Source organism: Vicia villosa, linkage group LG1 (genome assembly GCF_029867415.1).
Source record: "Vicia villosa cultivar HV-30 ecotype Madison, WI linkage group LG1, Vvil1.0, whole genome shotgun sequence".
NCBI classification, from domain to species: Eukaryota; Viridiplantae; Streptophyta; class Magnoliopsida; order Fabales; family Fabaceae; genus Vicia; species Vicia villosa.
Genome location: NC_081180.1, coordinates 85,796,051 through 85,814,386, shown reverse-complemented (window position 1 = coordinate 85,814,386; position 18,336 = coordinate 85,796,051). Strand labels below are relative to the sequence as shown.

Sequence of the window (18,336 nt, the reverse complement as noted above, 5' to 3'; positions counted from 1 at the left end):
ATTGGATGTTATACGTCAACGTAAACCCCCTTCAGGTCGACGCATTGGATTTCCTGTCCCCCTCGGGTATGCGCATGCTGACCCTATAGGTCGTCACATGCTGTCACTTAGGTTGACGCAAACTGATACTTAGGTCGACGCATCTGACGCTTAGGTCGACGCATTCTTCGCAGATGCAGAATTTTTCTGCGATTTTAACATATTTCTTCTCCCAATTTCATCCAAATCGCACCAAACAGTCTCATACCAAAAACATCATCAGATAACATATTATAATACAAATATAACACGTTTTAGAAGTCATTTAACACCAAACCATTCATCAAATTCATCAATTGCATCAATTCAACATTAACAACCTAAATCCCCAAAAACCCCAAAAACCAAAACATGCAATCGAACCAAATAACAATCCTAACCAGTTCACTACCCCTGATTATATAATAATCACTAACCTGAAGAGTCCCCCCTTACCTCTTGAGTCGAAACTTCGAAGGTCCTCTTCTTCCTCTTCTTCTCCTTTTTACGTATCTTCTCTGTTTCTTAGACTTGCTCTTTTGCTTCTAACTTCCTTCTTTTCCAATTTCCCTTATTTTATGAAAAATAGAAAATGTCTCAAGAAGGCTTACATAGTTAACACCTCCCTTTTGCTAACCACTACACTAAGCCCAATTGTTTATTTCTACCATATTTCTCAATAATTTACCAAAATGCCAATTAATCCAATTAAATAATTTAAAATCTAATTAAATTAAATAATGGAAAATATGGGGTGTTACAGTAGGTATTCCTGAAACTCATGAGACATGTACTCAGCACCAGAGTCAGAGCAAGAAATTTTAACATTTGCTTGAAATTGAGTTTCAACATATGTTAAATATTTCTTAAACATAGAAAACACTTCTGATTTAGAGCGGAGAAAATATACTCAAGTAAAATGACTATAATCATCTATAAATGTGACAAAATATTTATAGTGAGCATGAGAAACTACAAGAGACATTCCCCATACATCACTATGAATCATCTCAAAACACTTGGAAGCACGATGAGCACCAGACGGAAAAGGAAGTGTTTTACTTTTAGCCTATTTGCAAACAGAACATGAAACAAAGGCATTAGAAATAACATTTTTATTTCCCAATAAACCAGTTTTACATAAATGAGACAAAATAGAAGAGTTTGGATGACCCAATTTTCTATGTCAATCCTCATAAAAATTAAAAACATTATTACAAGCAAGATTTAATTGATTAGAAATAAACTGAAGTGGAAACAATCTTCCCAACAAACAAATCCTTGATGGTAGCCCTTACAACGCACAAACAAAATAAACAATAATGAAATTTCTGGGTCAAATGGATAACCTTGCTGGTAGCAAGGTACCACATGCCGAGAGTATCTTAATAAAACTATCTTTTCCTTTATTAAGGAAGCACCAATCACGTTAGGGGAGAGACGGTGTTTTGGTCGCATTTCTCTCTTTTCAATGTTTGACTGCCTCCTAGTCAGTAATTGCTACATTTTTTCACACACACAAATGCCCAATTTGCCTCTAATTTCTCAGATTGGACATCATCCAAAGCCTTTGTAAAAATATCAGTAAGCTGATTTTCAGTATTCACATGCTCAAGTGATATGACTTTGTCTTCAAGAAGGTCTCTTATAAAATGATGCCTAATGTCAATGTGCTTAGTCCTACTGTGTTGAATAGGATTTTTGGAGATATTGATAGCACTCAAATTATCACAAAATAATGTCATAACATCTTGCGTGACATTGTATTCAAACAACATTTACTTCATCCACACAAGTTGAGAACAACTGCTACTTGCTGCTATGTACTCAACTTCAGCCGTGGAAAGAGATACACAATTCTGCTTCTTGTTAAACCATGAGATCATATTGTTTAGCAGAAAGAAACATCCTCAAGTAAACTGTTGTAAATTAATTTATTCTTTTTATTCAATTTTAAATATATTCATAATTTGTATTGAAAAAACACAATTACTAAATTTATATTACAATAATTTATTGTGAATGATAATTAAGACAATTCTATGAATTAATCACAAAAAAAAATTATTTGAAAGAAAAATACATGTTTATAAAGTGAGAATGACAAACGTAATTGATTTTGCAAATTTAAATACTTATAAAATGATATTTATTATGTTTTTATTCTCATATGTTTTAAGTAGGTATCTTTGATTTAGATACTTAATTTCAAGTTGTTGAATGTGTGTATTTATTCTTTGTATTTACAAAAAATTAAAGTAATTATTATCAAATAAAATTTTATTAACTTTATAAAATTTATATCTATTGTTGTCAAACTTTAGTTATCTAGTGAATAAATGGTTGAAAATGTTTGTTGTTATAGTAGTTTAATTGTTTTTTAAGTAATTAATTTTTTTATTTTTGAAATTGTACAAATTTATCTAATTTTATCGTTAATATGTCAATTGAAATATGAGTGTTCTTTTTCTTAACATTATTTTCAATATTTTTATTATATTCTCTATGATTACTATTACAAACGAAAAATAGTAAAATATAATTCACTTTCATAATATGTATTTATGAAAGTAATATATTTATGTAAGTTAATAATTAACTAATAAGATAATGTATTTTGGACTATAACTATTTTGAGATTTAAATTATTTATTTTAACTGTTCATTTTTTTTTATAAAATTTCTTTATCCATTCTTTACCATTTTAGGAACCACTGCGAAATTTCAAAAACGCCCTTATATTTCGGAAGTGTATCTTCGAAGTCATCAAAAAGAGGGATTTCGAAGATGCATCTTCGAAATTAATTTTTTTATTTAAAAATAAGGTGTTTTCGGAGATGCATTTCCGAAAAGGTGATTTCGGAGATGCATCTCCGGAAACACCAGTGTTTTACAGTTTAAACAAAACAGCCTCCGTCCCTTTTTCATTTTAGCCTAAAACACAAAATATTCAATACAACAACCATTTGCTCATACTACTACACAAAGGGGACCTCTAAACTTGCTCTACAACATTCAAAGCCTACTTCAAAGGCTACATCCAAAGATTCAAATTTGTAAGTTTCACAACCTTAAACTGTAGGATTGAAAATCATATTAGGGCTATTAGAATAGGTTAGGGGCAAGAAGTGGATTTCTGCAAAAAATGAGTTCGCAGGTTGTTTCGGAAGTGCACTTCCGAAAACACCTCTCTGACCAGTTTCAGAAACGCACTTTCGAAATGTAGTCAGAAATGTTTTTTTTATTTTCTTAATTTTTTCGCCTTACCGATTTCAATTTATTCAGGAAAATGTCAGGAAACAAGGCACAACTTAGATAGAGTAGGAAGACCCATACCGCATCAGCTCGACGCGAGCGGACAACACAGCTAGCATCGACACGGGGACGAGGTCGAGTACGAGTACCCGTCCAAACGGATGAGGCGCCTGCTGGTTCCTCATCAGGATTGAGGAGTCAGCTGGCTCGGGCGTCTTCCTCTCGTGAGGTGGTACGTGAGGAGGAGGAGGTGAGACATGACGAGAAGGAGATACCCGATGTTTACTCTCTACACGGGGAGGATGATGCAGAGGAGGGCTACCCGGGTGGGCCTACAGATACTACCGTGCTGATTTACTACCATGACCACGTCGCTCGACGTGTTTGGGAGGGAGAGGTAGTTTTTTTAATTACACTTTATAATTTAATCGTTTTTTATTCCACTTTCTCCTAACGGTCTAACTAAGTTTCTTTTTTCTTTTTGTTTTTGTTGTGACAGGAACGACCGACCATAAAATCCGTGAACCATGCGCGAAAATATTTTCTCTGTTTAAACAACAGGCTCAGTGGTTTAATGACGTGGTAGTTGAGAGCGGGCTTGACGAGTTATACATGTCCGGATATAGTACCATCAGCCACGGCATGCAGGGCGCTTTTGTCGAGTAGTGGCACAAGGAGACGTCTTCTTTCCACCTTCCTGTAGGGGAGTTGACGATCACCTTACACGACGTGGCCTATCTGCTCCACCTGTTGATTAGATGGAGGCTGTTGGACCATTCCCGGATACATAGGGTTGAGGCCATAGAGTGGATGGTGGATTATCTGGGCATGGACCTAAACATGGCTGATTATGAGTGCAGAGCGACGAGTGAGGCGCATATCAGGTTCTTCAACTTGAAAGAGCTGTATGAGAACCACTTGGTGGCGGCAACGGAGTCGGAGCAGGAGGGTGACAGGCTTTTTACTGAGTATCACCGTGCTTGCGCTCTGCGGTGCTGGTTCTTGTTCTTGGTAGGCACTGCACTTTTTGTGGACAAAAGTGCAACCTACGTCGACATGACGTATCTCCGATGCTTTATCGATCTGACTACAGTGGACTAGTGGAACTGGGTGGCAGTTATTTTTGTATACCTATACCACAAGCTGAATGAAGCCTCCAACTGGAAGACCCGACAGTTGACTGGATCATGCACACTCCTCACGCTACGTTTCTTTTTAATTATTTCACATTTAATTATGGTTCATATTTTTTAACAAATTATACTATTGTATCGTATTTGTGTTTCAGGGATGGATCATCTCATACTTCCACCGCATCTACGGCTTCGCCATTGATCTTGCGTACGATGACGTCATGCCTAGGGCCGCACGATTCCTCCTCCAAAGGGCGAATAACGCAGTGGGCCCATATCGTGTGTACCTCGACCGCACTGCGCACGATACATCCATTAGACGTCCTTCACTGATTACCGTAATGTTGTCCCATTCGACCGCATTGCATTATACTTTGGATTGTTGGCACGAGGGATCAACACCATGGTCAGGTATCTGCCGGAGCGGTGCATGAGGCAGTTTGGACGTGTGCAGATGATACCGAGGTCTCCGTTTGAGGCTGCTCCTGACATCGTTATCCGAGTGGGCCTCACTGCTATATTTGAGGATTGGGCGCATCATTTGGTGCCTAAGGAGTATCAGCGTATGGTGGCCACCCAAGAGTGGCACTGTGTTGAGGGGTACGTGACATGATTCTATTTGGTGTCACATCCTTTGATGACACGCGACGTTCCCGGAGATCCACCTAGGCCAACACATGAGGAGATCTTGGAGAACCATCAGGCCGAGGATGACCATGCCACTGATCTCCTGCCGGTATGCCATCGGATAGAGATGCTTGGGCTGGATGCATTGGACAAAGGTATCATTGAGCAGTACGGTCCAGAAGCAGTTGCCATTGTGGAGAGGATGGTCAGTGACGCGGCCGGTGCAACGGCGTATAGGAGGCAAAGGAGGTTTCAGGGAGTTAGGGTTAGGCATACTCAGTAGCAGTTGCCCATTTATGTTTTATTCTTGACTTTTTTGTATTCGTTGTATTATTTTGACACTGAGCACTTACCCATACAACTATTTTTGTATTTATAAAATTGGGATTTTATTCATATTTACGTGTTATATTTTATTCGTATTTATTCTATTTTGTCGATTAATGTAAAATATGAGATTAATCATTGTTTTGAAAAAAAAGAAAAACTCAGAGCATATTTCGGAAATATATCTCCGAAATAATGAAAAAATATAATTTCGAAGATGCATCTTCGAAGTCAGGGGTATTATGGAGTTTTTAGCAAGGGTTCTCAACCCAAGGAGTGGATTAAAGAAATTGTTTTTTTTTTTTTATGATTTCAAAGAAAATATCATTTTAATATTAGTGTTTATTTACATGTCTATTTTAAATTTGAAATTTAGGAAAATATACATAGTTGGAATAGCTATTGTCTTGTTAGATCAATTTTGTTAAAAAATGATTTTTTTTTAATCTTTTCCAAGATTCGAATCCGTGATCTCCAATAGAGAATAAACATTGCATTTATCTATATTTAAAAGTGAAAATAAAATTTTGGAGGTGCCACATAAGACTATGAAATGAGAATTTTTTTTTTGAATATCCAATTTTTTTAAAAAAATTTCAGAAATAACAAACTTTTCAAAATATTTCCCCAAATGTCCATTTTTTGCTAAAAAATACACGTTGTCGCCAGGGGGGGTGGCGACAACACTGGGCTTTAAGAGCAGTCGCCATTGGGCCTGGCGCCCATGTGTATTTTTTAGGTGTTGTCGCCACCCCCCCTGGCGACAACACCCCCCCTTTATTTTTTTTTCTTTTTTTTTTGTAATTATTTTTTCTTTAACATAATGTATTCTAAATTTTTTTTATGTTATATTTTGCAAATATTATTTCAACATGGATTTTTTAAATAATTATTTTTTTCAATATTAATGTAATTTTCAATATTAATGTAATTTTTTTCAATATTAATGTAATTTTCAATATTAATGTAATTTTTTTCATTATTTCCTCTTAATTTTTTTCATTATTTCCTCTTAATTTTTTTTTCAATATTAATGTAATTTTCAATATTTTTCAATCTTATTTTCATTATTTCCACTTAATTTTTTTCATTATTTCCTCTTAATTTTATTCATTGTTTCCTCTTAATTATTTTTTTCAATATTAATGTAATTTTTTTCATTATTTCCTCTTAATTTTTTTTCAATATTAATGTAATTTTTTTCATTATTTCCTCTTAATTTTTTTTCATGGTATTATATTTTAGGTAATTTTTTACTTTCAATATTAATGTTTTCGGTACTATTTTCTCTTAAATCTTTGTAAATTTTATTGGTTCCAAATATTTTCTCCATGGTAATATTTGGTAATTTCTTTCAATATGTACCATGAACTTTTTTTTATTTAGTAATTTTTTTTGTGTTGTAACCCATAAAATTTATAAAAAAACAAGTTCATTTCATTGAAAAAGTAAATTACAAACATCATCGAAACTAATAACTATGTTGTGGAACTAGATCCACGATTGGGACATTTGGTCCTATTATGTCCTACCTCACGACATATACTACACTTCCTCTGCATTTTTTCAGTTACGTCCATCTCGGTTCTAATACGTCTGCTGTTTGGTCGACCGCTTTTATTCCGACGCATTAAATCGTTATGCCAAACTGTTTCCCCCTCGTACACAGGCCAATATGCTTCCATTGCTACCACCGGGAAGTAATTGTCGTATACGTTGAGCAACGTTGAAACCTTGTAAATTTCTGATACCAAAGATAATGCATCAAAGTGAGTATGTGAACATGCTGCAAGGACATGGGAGCAAGGCATGCGATATGCTTGAAATTGGCCACAGTCGCACCAACGATCTGGGATATTGACGCGATACTGTTGTCGTGGAAGTCCCTGGTTGTGGTCAATTGTTTCCTTTACACTGAAGGTGTGGCCATGACGGTCGAACTCGGTCACCCGATGAGTGTTACCCTTGACAGATTCCTGTTGTATATATTTCATGCAGACATCGCTATATACCTGTTGTGTTTGTAACACTGAATTCCACCTCTTACCTCGTGTGGCGAACAAAGTTGCCATCCGAAAATACGTAGCACTAACAATGGCAGTTACAGGTAGGTTTCGTATGCCTTTGAAAACCCCGTTCATTGATTCCACAAGATTTGTAGTCATGTGGCCCCACCTAGCCCCATCGTCGTATGACCTAGTCCATCTTGCTCTATCAATGCTGTCAATCCACCTCCCTGCATCTGGATTTGTCAACGCTATTTCTCGGCGGTAGTATTGAAATCCAGGTTGATTTAAGGCATACCCCGCGTTCACCAAGTGGTTCTTCAAAAATTTATCCTTGATCTCTCTCATAAAATTCTGTGCTATGTGCCTAATACAGTAGACATGCTTAGACGGAGGGTTGTGCCAACCATTTGCCGGATTGTTGTATGCGCTGTCAATAGAAGCGTGCCTGTCAGAAATCAAACAAAGATTAGGTTGTGGAGCGACTCTAGCTCGGAGATTCTTCAGAAAGAAACCCCAAGCAGCAGCTGTTTCGCCTTCTACCAAAGCAAATGCTATTGGAAAAATGTTGCTATTTCCATCCTGCGCGACCGCCATCAACAAAGTTCCCTTGTATTTCCCATACAGCCACGTTCCATCAATTTGAATAATCGGCTTGCAAAAACCAAAACCGACGATGCATGGTTGAAACGCCCAGAATAGTCTATGGAAGATTCCATTACCTTCGAGAGGGGTTCCGTCATGGGACTGTGCCTACAGTGTCTCCAATATACTAACAGTCCCAGGTGAATACAATTGCAGTGCAGCCAGGTAGCGAGGAAGTTGTTGGTACGATTCCTCCCAGTTGCCGTAGACTCTTTCAATTGCTTTCTGTTTCGCCAACCAAGCCTTTCTGTACGAAGGTCTGTATTTGAACACAGAAACGTAATGAGAAATAATTGTCTTCACCTTCAGGGATGGGTCAGTTTCGACCAGAGGAATGATGGTATGGCATATCATGTCATGACTGAGTTTTCGATGATCTTGCGCCATGTTAGTGGTGACGCAGGTGTGGGCTTGAGATATCGAACGTATCACCCACGCGTTAAACTTCTTTCTGAACGATGCCTTCAGCATGTATCCACATTCCGGGTTTTTGCATGCAATAGTGACTCTCTCTGGATTTGATCGATCGGCTTTAAAATCAACACAATTTGCTAAGTGCCAATTTTTTATAGCCAACAGACAATCATCCTTCGAACGAAACGTGTCACCCTCTTTTAACTCCTCGCTTGACCTCATGTATGGATTGTAGAACATATCGGACGATGGCTCGTCCTCTCCCAAATTAAGCGTTGTGAAATGTGCCGGAGGTGAATATGCATGTGTATCCGGTACTGGATCCGGTACTGGAACTTCTTCGTCACCTTCATCTTCGGATTCACGATTCACCAACTCATCAACAACATCTTCTATATCAGTTTCTTCGTCAATGACATGTTCGGGTTGTTGTTCGTCATCAACAACAGGATCAATAACTTGTGACTGAATATTTTGCGAAGGAGCATTTTGTTCAACCACTACGTACAGTTCCAGATAATCATAACCAAAATACTCATGGGTGAGGAACATGTTTTGGACCTCTAAGTCAGTTGTTATCTCTGATTGACAAAACATGACTGAGTTGTTAGGTTGAAGAAGGGGTTGTCGGTAAAAGATCTGAGAAACTTGTTCTCTTATTTTGGATTCGATTTTCCTTTTTAGATAAGAGAAATCTGATTGTCTATTTAGAGCAAAACGTGTTGAGTTTGTGTTTCTAAAGATAAAACCGTTTGTGTCGCAGTGGTATGTCTCACCATTCATATGAACACGAACTTTGAACTGCGAGGTGGATGCCATAATTTTGATATGTGTTTGTGAAAGAAGAAATGTGAGAATTGTGTTGTGTTGTAAAAGGAAGAAATGTTTGGGAAAGTTGTGATGGTTGTAAAAAATAGTATGTGAAGTAGTTCCTATATATCATGCAAGAAATCTTACACAAGGGTAATGCATGCAAGAAATTAAGCAATAATTCTGCACAAGATAGTAACTTTGACATGACTAATGCATGCCACAAGAGAATCTCGTCCCCACCTCTTACACAAGGGTAATGCATGCAAGAAATGAAGCAATAATTCTGCACAAGATAGTAACTTTGACATGACTAATGCATGCCACAAAAGATAGGGCTGCATGCATGAAGATAGGGGGAATCGTTGCAGGAATCTATCAGGAATCGCTTCAGGAATCATTACAGGCGCATGCTAGGGTACAGGAACTCGTTTCGGACGCATGCGAAGGACAGAAAACAGATGGGGACCATGTGGGGCCCTAATTTTTATTCTTCAAAATTATTGTTTATGTTTTTCCCTTGTAAATGAAACCCTAATTGTCCCTCTATAAATTAGGGTTTCTTGTGTGCATCAGTACACACACGAAAAAATGAGATCTCGAATAAGGCCAGATAGCACGCACCGGACTACTGAGCCTCCACCACCTGTAAGGCGTTTGGACTATCAACCTCCCATTGTTCGAAGGAACGGATACGTTATTTTCTCTGCCGTCAAACCTCCCATGCAGGTAATGTTTTGGAACATTCAATCCATGGACCAGCTTAAGAGAACCCTTCTCAGGTTTTTGGAGGGAGAGTGGAGTCAAGGCGAACAAATCAGATCTATCAAGAGACTTAGAACAAGGGGAGGTGCTTTTCTTGAAAGACAGCGTTGGTGGGAGACAATGGAGGACGACATTCAATGCACTCGAATGATGGAGGACAGAGAAGACATTGTCCTAACCGTTGTAATATCCTAGATGTTGCAGTTTCTTTATCATTTCAGCTACTTCTGTACCGTCCAATTAAATGCTCTGAGCATATATTAATGAAATGTTTTTTTAACATTACAAAGTTTCCAATTAGTATTGAAGTTATTAATAATTAGCAAAATTATTTTCCGCGGTATTTCACCCACTATAAATAAAGGTGTGTGTGTGTGGAGTTGAAGTACCAACTCTTTCTTCATTCTTACTGCAAACACTAAAAATGAACTCAGTTTGGGCTGTCGTTTTTTTTGAGGAAGGTAGTCACATGCGTGTCTGCCTTAACCCCCATTGGAATTTCCAGAGAATTGTTAGAGCCATCAACACTGGGTTTCGTCAACTAGATGGTCCGACCAGAAAAGTTAAACAGATAGATTACCGTTGTCCATACATTACGTTGACGGATAATAATCCAGAAGGCACCTACATGTATTATTGGGACCGTGTGAAAGACGATGTGGACGTGGATCTAATGTTTTGGACACACAGTGGAGAGGTTAACCGAGGCGTTGAAAATCCACTTGTTCTTGCAGTGATACTCGAGTAGTTTAGATTAAGTGTTGTTGTGTTTGTTGCAATGATCGAGCGTGTACTACAAGTTGTTATGTGTTATTTTCTTAGATGTTTTAGTTTCTGTGTTGGTTATTGTCAATGTACCTTTTTAATGAATGAATGAATTAATGTTTTCCATAATATATATATCTGCGCTAGTTTAATATAAAGGTCTCAAAATCTATTATAATTGTATGTTTTAAATGAATTAAAAATTATGATAATGCATGTCACAAATTATGATAATGAATTAAAATCTAGTATAATATAAAATTCTCAAAATCTAACATAAACATGACAAGACCAGACTAATGCATGTCACAAAAGATTCTCGTCCCCACCTCTTACACAAGGCTAATGCATGCAAGAAATGAAGCAATAATTCTGCACAAGATTCAAATATGACATGACTAATGCATGACACAAAAGATTCTCGTCCCCACCTCTTACACAAGGCTAATGCATGCAAGAAATGAAGCAATAATTCTGCACAAGATTCAAATATGACATGACTAATGCATGACACAAAAGATTCTCGTCCCCACCTCTTACACAAGGCTAATGCATGCAAGAAATGAAGCAATAATTCTGCACAAGATTCAAATATGACATGACTAATGCATGACACAAAAGATTCTCGTCCCCACCTCTTACACAAGGCTAATGCATGCAAGAAATGAAGCAATAATTCTGCACAATGTAGTAATAAGTATATGTGTTAAATGAATTAAAATAAAAATAAAAACATCTAAATAAAAAATAAAAGTATATGATAAATCGGTGCATGCAATGGTTTAACATAATTTAGCATGACAAGAATGCATGCCTCTATAGCAATCTAGTCCCCCCACCACAGACATGACAAGACAAGACACTGCAGGGAATCTCGTCCCCACCACAGACATGACAAGACAAGACACTGCAGGGAATCTCGTCCCCACCACAGACATGACGGGACAAGACAATGCAGGGATTCTCGTCCCCACCACAGACATGACGGGACAAGACACTGCAGGGAATCTCGTCCCCACCACAGACATGACGGGACAAGACACTGCAAGGAATCTCGTCCCCACCACAGACTTGACGGGACAAGACACTGCAGGGAATCTCGTAATAACCTATGCATTTTGGCTATAAATATGTTCCCAAACTTGTTCATTTTCTTCATCACCTCTTATACTTTCATCAGAGCAACTTATCATCAGAGCAACTTTGTGTTTCGTCATCAACAAACATGTCTCTCCTAACTATGGGTCAAGAGCATCGAGGCACCATTGCAAACATTGCCACTTATGTAAGTTTGAGTAAACACTTAATTTTTTTTACTTAAATTTACTAATTTCAAATACTTATGGGAGGTGTTTTTTTTATAGGATGTCACGAGATTTAGGACCCGTGCTGGTAAGATGATTGCTCTTGACCCTTTGATTGTGGACTACGTTAAACGTGCGGGATTTGGTGAGGTAATGAACTTAACACATACCTCAGTTGATATGAAGTTTATATTAGCATTGTGTGAGCGTTGGAGGCCTGAGACTCATACTTTTCACCTTCCAATGGGTGAATGTACCGTCACTCTAGAGGACGTGTACATGTTGTTGGGTCTCAAAACAAATGGAAAGGCAGTGTATGGAAATGTCCAACAACCAAACGCCCTATGCGTCGAATTGTTGGGTGTGGATTTAATAGAGGGTGAGGGGCAACAAAGGGGTAGGGGCCAAGGTATAAAGCTTGCTGGCCTTCAGGAAGCTTATGTTGGGCTTCAATTGGATCAGTTTTCTGACGAAGAAACTATACTGCGGAAAACTAGGATGTATATTATGTTGTTGTTTGGTAGGTTTCTATTTCCCGAAGGCACGGGAAATAGTGTTAATTTTATGTACTTGTGTTTACTTGGGGACATTGATGCAATAAAGACATATAGTTGGGGTTCGGCTGTGTTGGCATACCTATATAGTTCCTTATGCAAATGTGCAAAAAAGGATAGTTGTACATTTAGTGGATGTGCATTCTTGCTACAAGCATGGGCATGGTGGAGGATGCCGATATTGGCCCCTGCAAATCCAAACAGTTACGCCTTCCCTTACGCTTCAAGGTAACTTTTGGATCTTATTTTAATTATTGCCTTTTATTCTATTATTATTTGTAACTATATTGATTTATATCTTTTAATGTGTTTAGGTTCAATGCACTCGGAATGGATTGGTCCAAAACGCCTGATTCCAAAATCATTTTCTACCGCCAGCTATTAGATCGACTAGGACCCCAAGAAGTAATACCTCTAAAAATGTCCATTTTCTAAATATATTTTTAAAAATAACTATCTTCTAAATTCTGAAATTAATATTATTTGCTTTGCAGTTTATTTGGCGTCCTTACTTGGAATTGGACCACGTACCCGACCTTGACGAGGCGGCTATTTGGACAGCAAAATCACCCATCATACGGTTCACCACTGTGGAGATGCACCCGAGTGACCGTGTGAAGCTCCAATTCGGCATGCATCAAGGTATCCCTGACCCACCTGAGCCTGACTGTTTGGGACGTTGGCATCTTGCGAAGGTTAGCGAACAGTGGTACGTACAAAATTACAAGTCCTTTGCCATAGAGCAGCGTAAAATATGGGCTCGTCGATCAAAAACGGTTCTAGAATTTCCTGTGGCGCCGGGAGAAATGAAGCCAACTGTTGAGTATGTAAACTGGTACAGGACCGTCACAAATCCTGAAATGATTGTGTCTGCCCCTTTCTATTTAGCTGACCCGCGAGCACAACCTCCATATTTTGGAGGACAACAACAACCACCACCAAATTACCACCAACAACAACAACAACCACCGCCACCAAATTACCAACAACAACAACAACCACCACCAAATTACCAACAACAACATTACCCACAACAACATTACCCACAACAACACCAACAACAACAACAACAAAGTTACCACCAACAACCAATGCAACCACAAACACCTTTTTACCAACAACATTCCCAACAACTCCACCCGTTTTTTTCATCCCAAACTCAACCACAAAATCAAGAATTCCATGCAGGGAGCTCTTCTAGATCACATTTCCAGGAATTCCATGCAGGGGGCTCTTCAAGATCACCACCAATGACCCCCGACATGGGCATAGAAGAAGAATACCCGCAATACACCACATTCGACCAACACACATCACAGTACCCCAGCCAACAATTTGACTTCAACACACCGCCACAACCATTGTATTTTAACCAAACCGGATCCACCACCAACTTCCAAAACTTCCAGGCCGCACCCACTAGGAGAAATTTTAACCCGCCTAGACACAGCTTCGACAGCGCCGCGGGCACCCGCCTATCCTATGGAGGGAATTCTATAGGTCAAGATGTTGAAGACCCAGGTTTCATTCAGGGACCGTCGACTATGGCACAAGACGAACCAAATAGAGGGGGGCGTCGTCGCGGAAATAGGGGGCATTACCAACTCGTGACCCGTCTACACGACCCATTCGGCAACCTCAATGTGGATCGTACCATGGTCCACGTGGCGCGCAATAAGATTTTTATTTGTATCTTCAATGTATTTTGTAATGTTTTTAATTATAATGTATTTGTATCGTTAATGTTTTTTGAAATGTCTTTAATTTTAATGTATTTCTATCGTCAATGTATCGTTATTGTATCTTAATATATAATTATTTTAACGAATGTCCAACTTATATTTTAATGTATTTAATATTTTTTAAAATAATATTATTTTTTTAAAAAAATATTTAATCTTAAAATTTATTTTATAATATAAATATAACATTGTTTTACTAACCAACTTCACGACTATATTAACCACAAAAATATAAGTTATTAATTAATTATTTTACTTATAATTCATTAACTACTTCCACTACTTCATTGACCAATAAAATATATATTATTAACCATGTTCAGACACTAAATTATAAATAAGTTAATTAACATTTATATTCCAAAAATAATTTTAACAAGATAGATAAAAAAAACAATATAAAAAAATTATTGAAAAATTGTTGTTAAAAAAAAAACTAAAAAAATAGCTAACAAAAAATTATTAAAACATTGTAGTTATTAAAAAAAAAATACTGAAAAAAATTAAGAGAAATTAATGTTAAAGAAAAAAAATTACAAAAAAAAAAAAGAAAAAAAAAATAAGGGGGGGTGTTGTCGCCGGGGGGGGTGGCGACAACACCTAAAAACTGCACATGGGCGCCAGTGGGCCTGGCGAATGCTCTTAAAGCCCAGTGTTGTCGCCACCCCCCCCTGGCGACAACGTGTATTTTTTAGCAAAAAATGGACATTTGGGGAATTTTTTTGAAAAGTTGGTTATTTCTGAATTTTTTTTTAAAAAATTGGTTATTCAAAAAAAAAATTCATGAAATGATGTAGCACAAATGAAATAAAAAGGTTTTTTCTTTACCCACCTCCTTATGGGGGTCACCCCCAGCGAAAATCCCATTTTACCCTGCTTCAGAAATGCATTTCCGAATTTTTTTTTTCTAAATTTTTTTAGACTTCGGAAGTGCATTTCCGAAAAAATCCCAAAAATTGGGATTTTGATTAATTCGGAGATGCATCTCCGAAAAAACAAAAAAATCTAAAAATTAATTTATATATTATAAATTTGATATAATTTATGAGTAATAAATAATAATTATTATATATTTTGATATAATTTATTAGTTATGAATAATAATTATTATATATTTCTTTTCTGATTCATATTTTAAAATTTAAAATAATTTTAATTAAAAAAATTAAAATAATTTCACTTACAAAATGAGTTATAATTTTTTATTTATATATTTATATATTTATAATAATCATTATGTATTTACAAAAAAAATTAAAAAATTAGTGTTTTAATTTATATATTTATATAACAATTATTATATATTTGTAAAAATTATTATATATTTATAAAAATTATTATATATTTATATATTTATATAATAATTATTATATATTAATTATAAATATATTTATATATTTATATAATAATTATAAAAATTAAAAAAATGAGTGTTTTAATTTATAATAATTATTATATATTTATATATTTATATATTAATTATTATATATTTATATATTTTATATTTATATATTTCACTTACAAAATTAATAATTATTATTATATATTATATATTTCTATTCTGATTCATAATTAAAAATGAGATAATTTTTTATTTAGTTTAAAAAAATTAAAAAAAAATTTTGTCATAATTTTATTTAATGAATAAATTTTATATTTAATTCTATATAATTCAAAATTTACTTATGGAATTAAAATGTTTTTGATTTATATAAGTTAGTAAAATAATGTTTAACTTTCAAATAGTTTAGGATGTTTTGATTCACCTTGATTTTATTGATTCACCTTCATTTTATTGATTCACCTTCATTTTATTGATTCACCTTGATTTTATACCTATTAATTGTATTGATTCACCTTGATTTTAATTTTTTTTAATAATTATTAATTATTTCGGAAGTGTATATCCGAAACATTCCAAGACCAATTTGGTCTTGGAATATTTCGGAAGTTCATTTCCGAATTCCTCCAAGGGGGTGCGTTCGGAGATGAACTTCCGAAAACACCACATTTTCTGAAAAGTAACTTTATTTCGGAGATGCATCTCCGAAATCAATATTTTATATTAAAAAAAACACGTTTTCGGAGATGCATTTCCGAAAACACCTTTTTTAACAAAAAAAAGTACCTTTTCGGAAATGAACTTCCGAAACAAGGGGTAGTGTGGTAAATTCATCAGGGGTGGGCAAGAAAGTTAGGAGGTGGGTGAAGAAATTTTCATGTCAACATGTGTCGGTTTCAGATTTAATATATTACATATAGATAATAGATAGTTTTTCATAACATTGACATCAAATATTACAAGCAACTCAACTAGACATGTTGCAGCATATATACACAAGATTCTCCTAATGAAGTATCTGTGCTTATTACAAATAGTTCAAAGTTTAGTCGATTATCCTTATTCTCAAACAGACATGTATAGTTCAAAGTTTAGTTGATTATCCTTATTATCAAACAGACACACAGATAAAAGTAGGCACAACAAGATACTCAACAGTGACACAATTATATATAGCTGCAATACTTCTTCATGTGTTTCCTTTATCTGCAAAAATACAACTAATTCACACTGAGATATCCATAAGAATTTAGCATAACACTTTCTCTTCAACAAGTAACTAAGCATAATGAAAGAATTACCTTCATGGTTGATAGAACTGATACGAAGTTTCAAATCTCAAATTACAGCTTGGTCTAACAATTCTCGCACCAATCCTATTACTACAACATCTCGAAACCTCAACGATAGATGAAATCAAGCAATCATCACACTGTGGACCACTCAAATCAGGTGTACACTGAACAAGACCATATATTACTTGATCATTACTAGGACCTGGTAATGTTCCCACAACATACTTACGATTCGAGTCACCTTTTATAGCTTTGCTTTTCAAATCATTCAACAACTGTTTCACCACAACGTTAAACTGATCTGCTAATGTTGCATTGTTCAAGTTCCATGCAAAATAAGCGGGTCCAATTTCATTTAGGCCTAAAATCGAACGGTCTGAGTAACGCAACATGCATTTCTCGTCCTCGTACCAACCTATTGCTTCTTTTTTGTTTGGACATGCTTGTGTTAGATTGAATTTAGAACCAATGAGACATTTGCGACAGTCTTGAGGACTAATGTCTCCTCTACATATTCCCATCAGGTTAACTTTGTTGTTGTTTTCGCCATAAATGGTGTTGGTGAAACCGTTGTCGAGTTTTAAGTTGTAAGTGAGGCGCAGAAAAGCGAATTTGAGGTTGTTGGAGTATGTATCTCCGGTTATGTAGTTACCTCTGTCGTTGTTTTGGTCACAGAAGTAATGGAATTTTTGGTCGTTGTTGTCTGCTTTGGATTTAGATGTGAAAAGGATAGTGATGAGAAAGAGTTTACAAAGAAAGGAAAGTGGGCTTAAAGAGAGAATAGACATGTTGATTGTAGCTTGGGGATAAACTAATAGGATGATTTGAAGGTTTTGATGTAGGGGTGAGTTTTTATAGGCAATGATGAAGTAACCTTTCTTGGTGAATGGTGATGTTTGATATAACTTGCTAATTATTTTATAATTTTTAAAGATTGAATCAATGAATCCACTACAAAGCCAAAGAAAATGGCTAATTTTTTAAGTTGAAGTTGGGGAAAAGACATCGACCACCACTTATGGTCACTAGTAAAAATTTGTTAATGCAACTTGACCCACATCAAACAACTATTCCATACTAATTAACACTCAAGGGTGGGCTTAGTGGTAAATGTTTGAGTCTTAGAATGTGTTTCTCTCAAGATTTCATATTCGAATCTCATTAAATGCTGGGTTAAATATACAAAACCTATCTGTAAGATAGGCGAAATCTATGTTGGGTTAAATCTGCAAGAAGAGATTTACACCTGAAAACAAGGTGATTGCAGTGTATCTACTTACCATACCAAGATGAAAACGTTTTGGCAAGAGCTCGATAAATTTCGACCAATTCCA

The 18,336-nt window shown here is 35.9% G+C and overlaps 1 protein-coding gene across 1 annotated transcript; it reads right to left on the bottom strand.

Moving 5' to 3' along the window:
- Positions 1–16,579: 16,579 nt before the first annotated feature.
- Positions 16,580–17,836, bottom strand: LOC131643414 (cysteine-rich repeat secretory protein 38-like). Its single transcript, XM_058913629.1, has 2 exons — positions 17,009–17,836; positions 16,580–16,913 (listed from the first exon to the last, which is right to left on the bottom strand). Exon 1 carries the CDS (start codon positions 17,788–17,790, stop codon positions 17,011–17,013), a length of 780 nt encoding a protein of 259 aa, XP_058769612.1. The 5' UTR covers positions 17,791–17,836; the 3' UTR covers positions 16,580–16,913; positions 17,009–17,010.
- Between the last annotated feature and the right edge of the window lie 500 nt (positions 17,837–18,336).

Excerpts from the sequence above, each read along its gene's own strand:
- LOC131643414 (XM_058913629.1), bottom strand. The coding sequence starts at position 17,790 with ATGTCTATTCTCTCTTTAAGCCCACTTTCCTTTCTTTGTAAACTCTTT.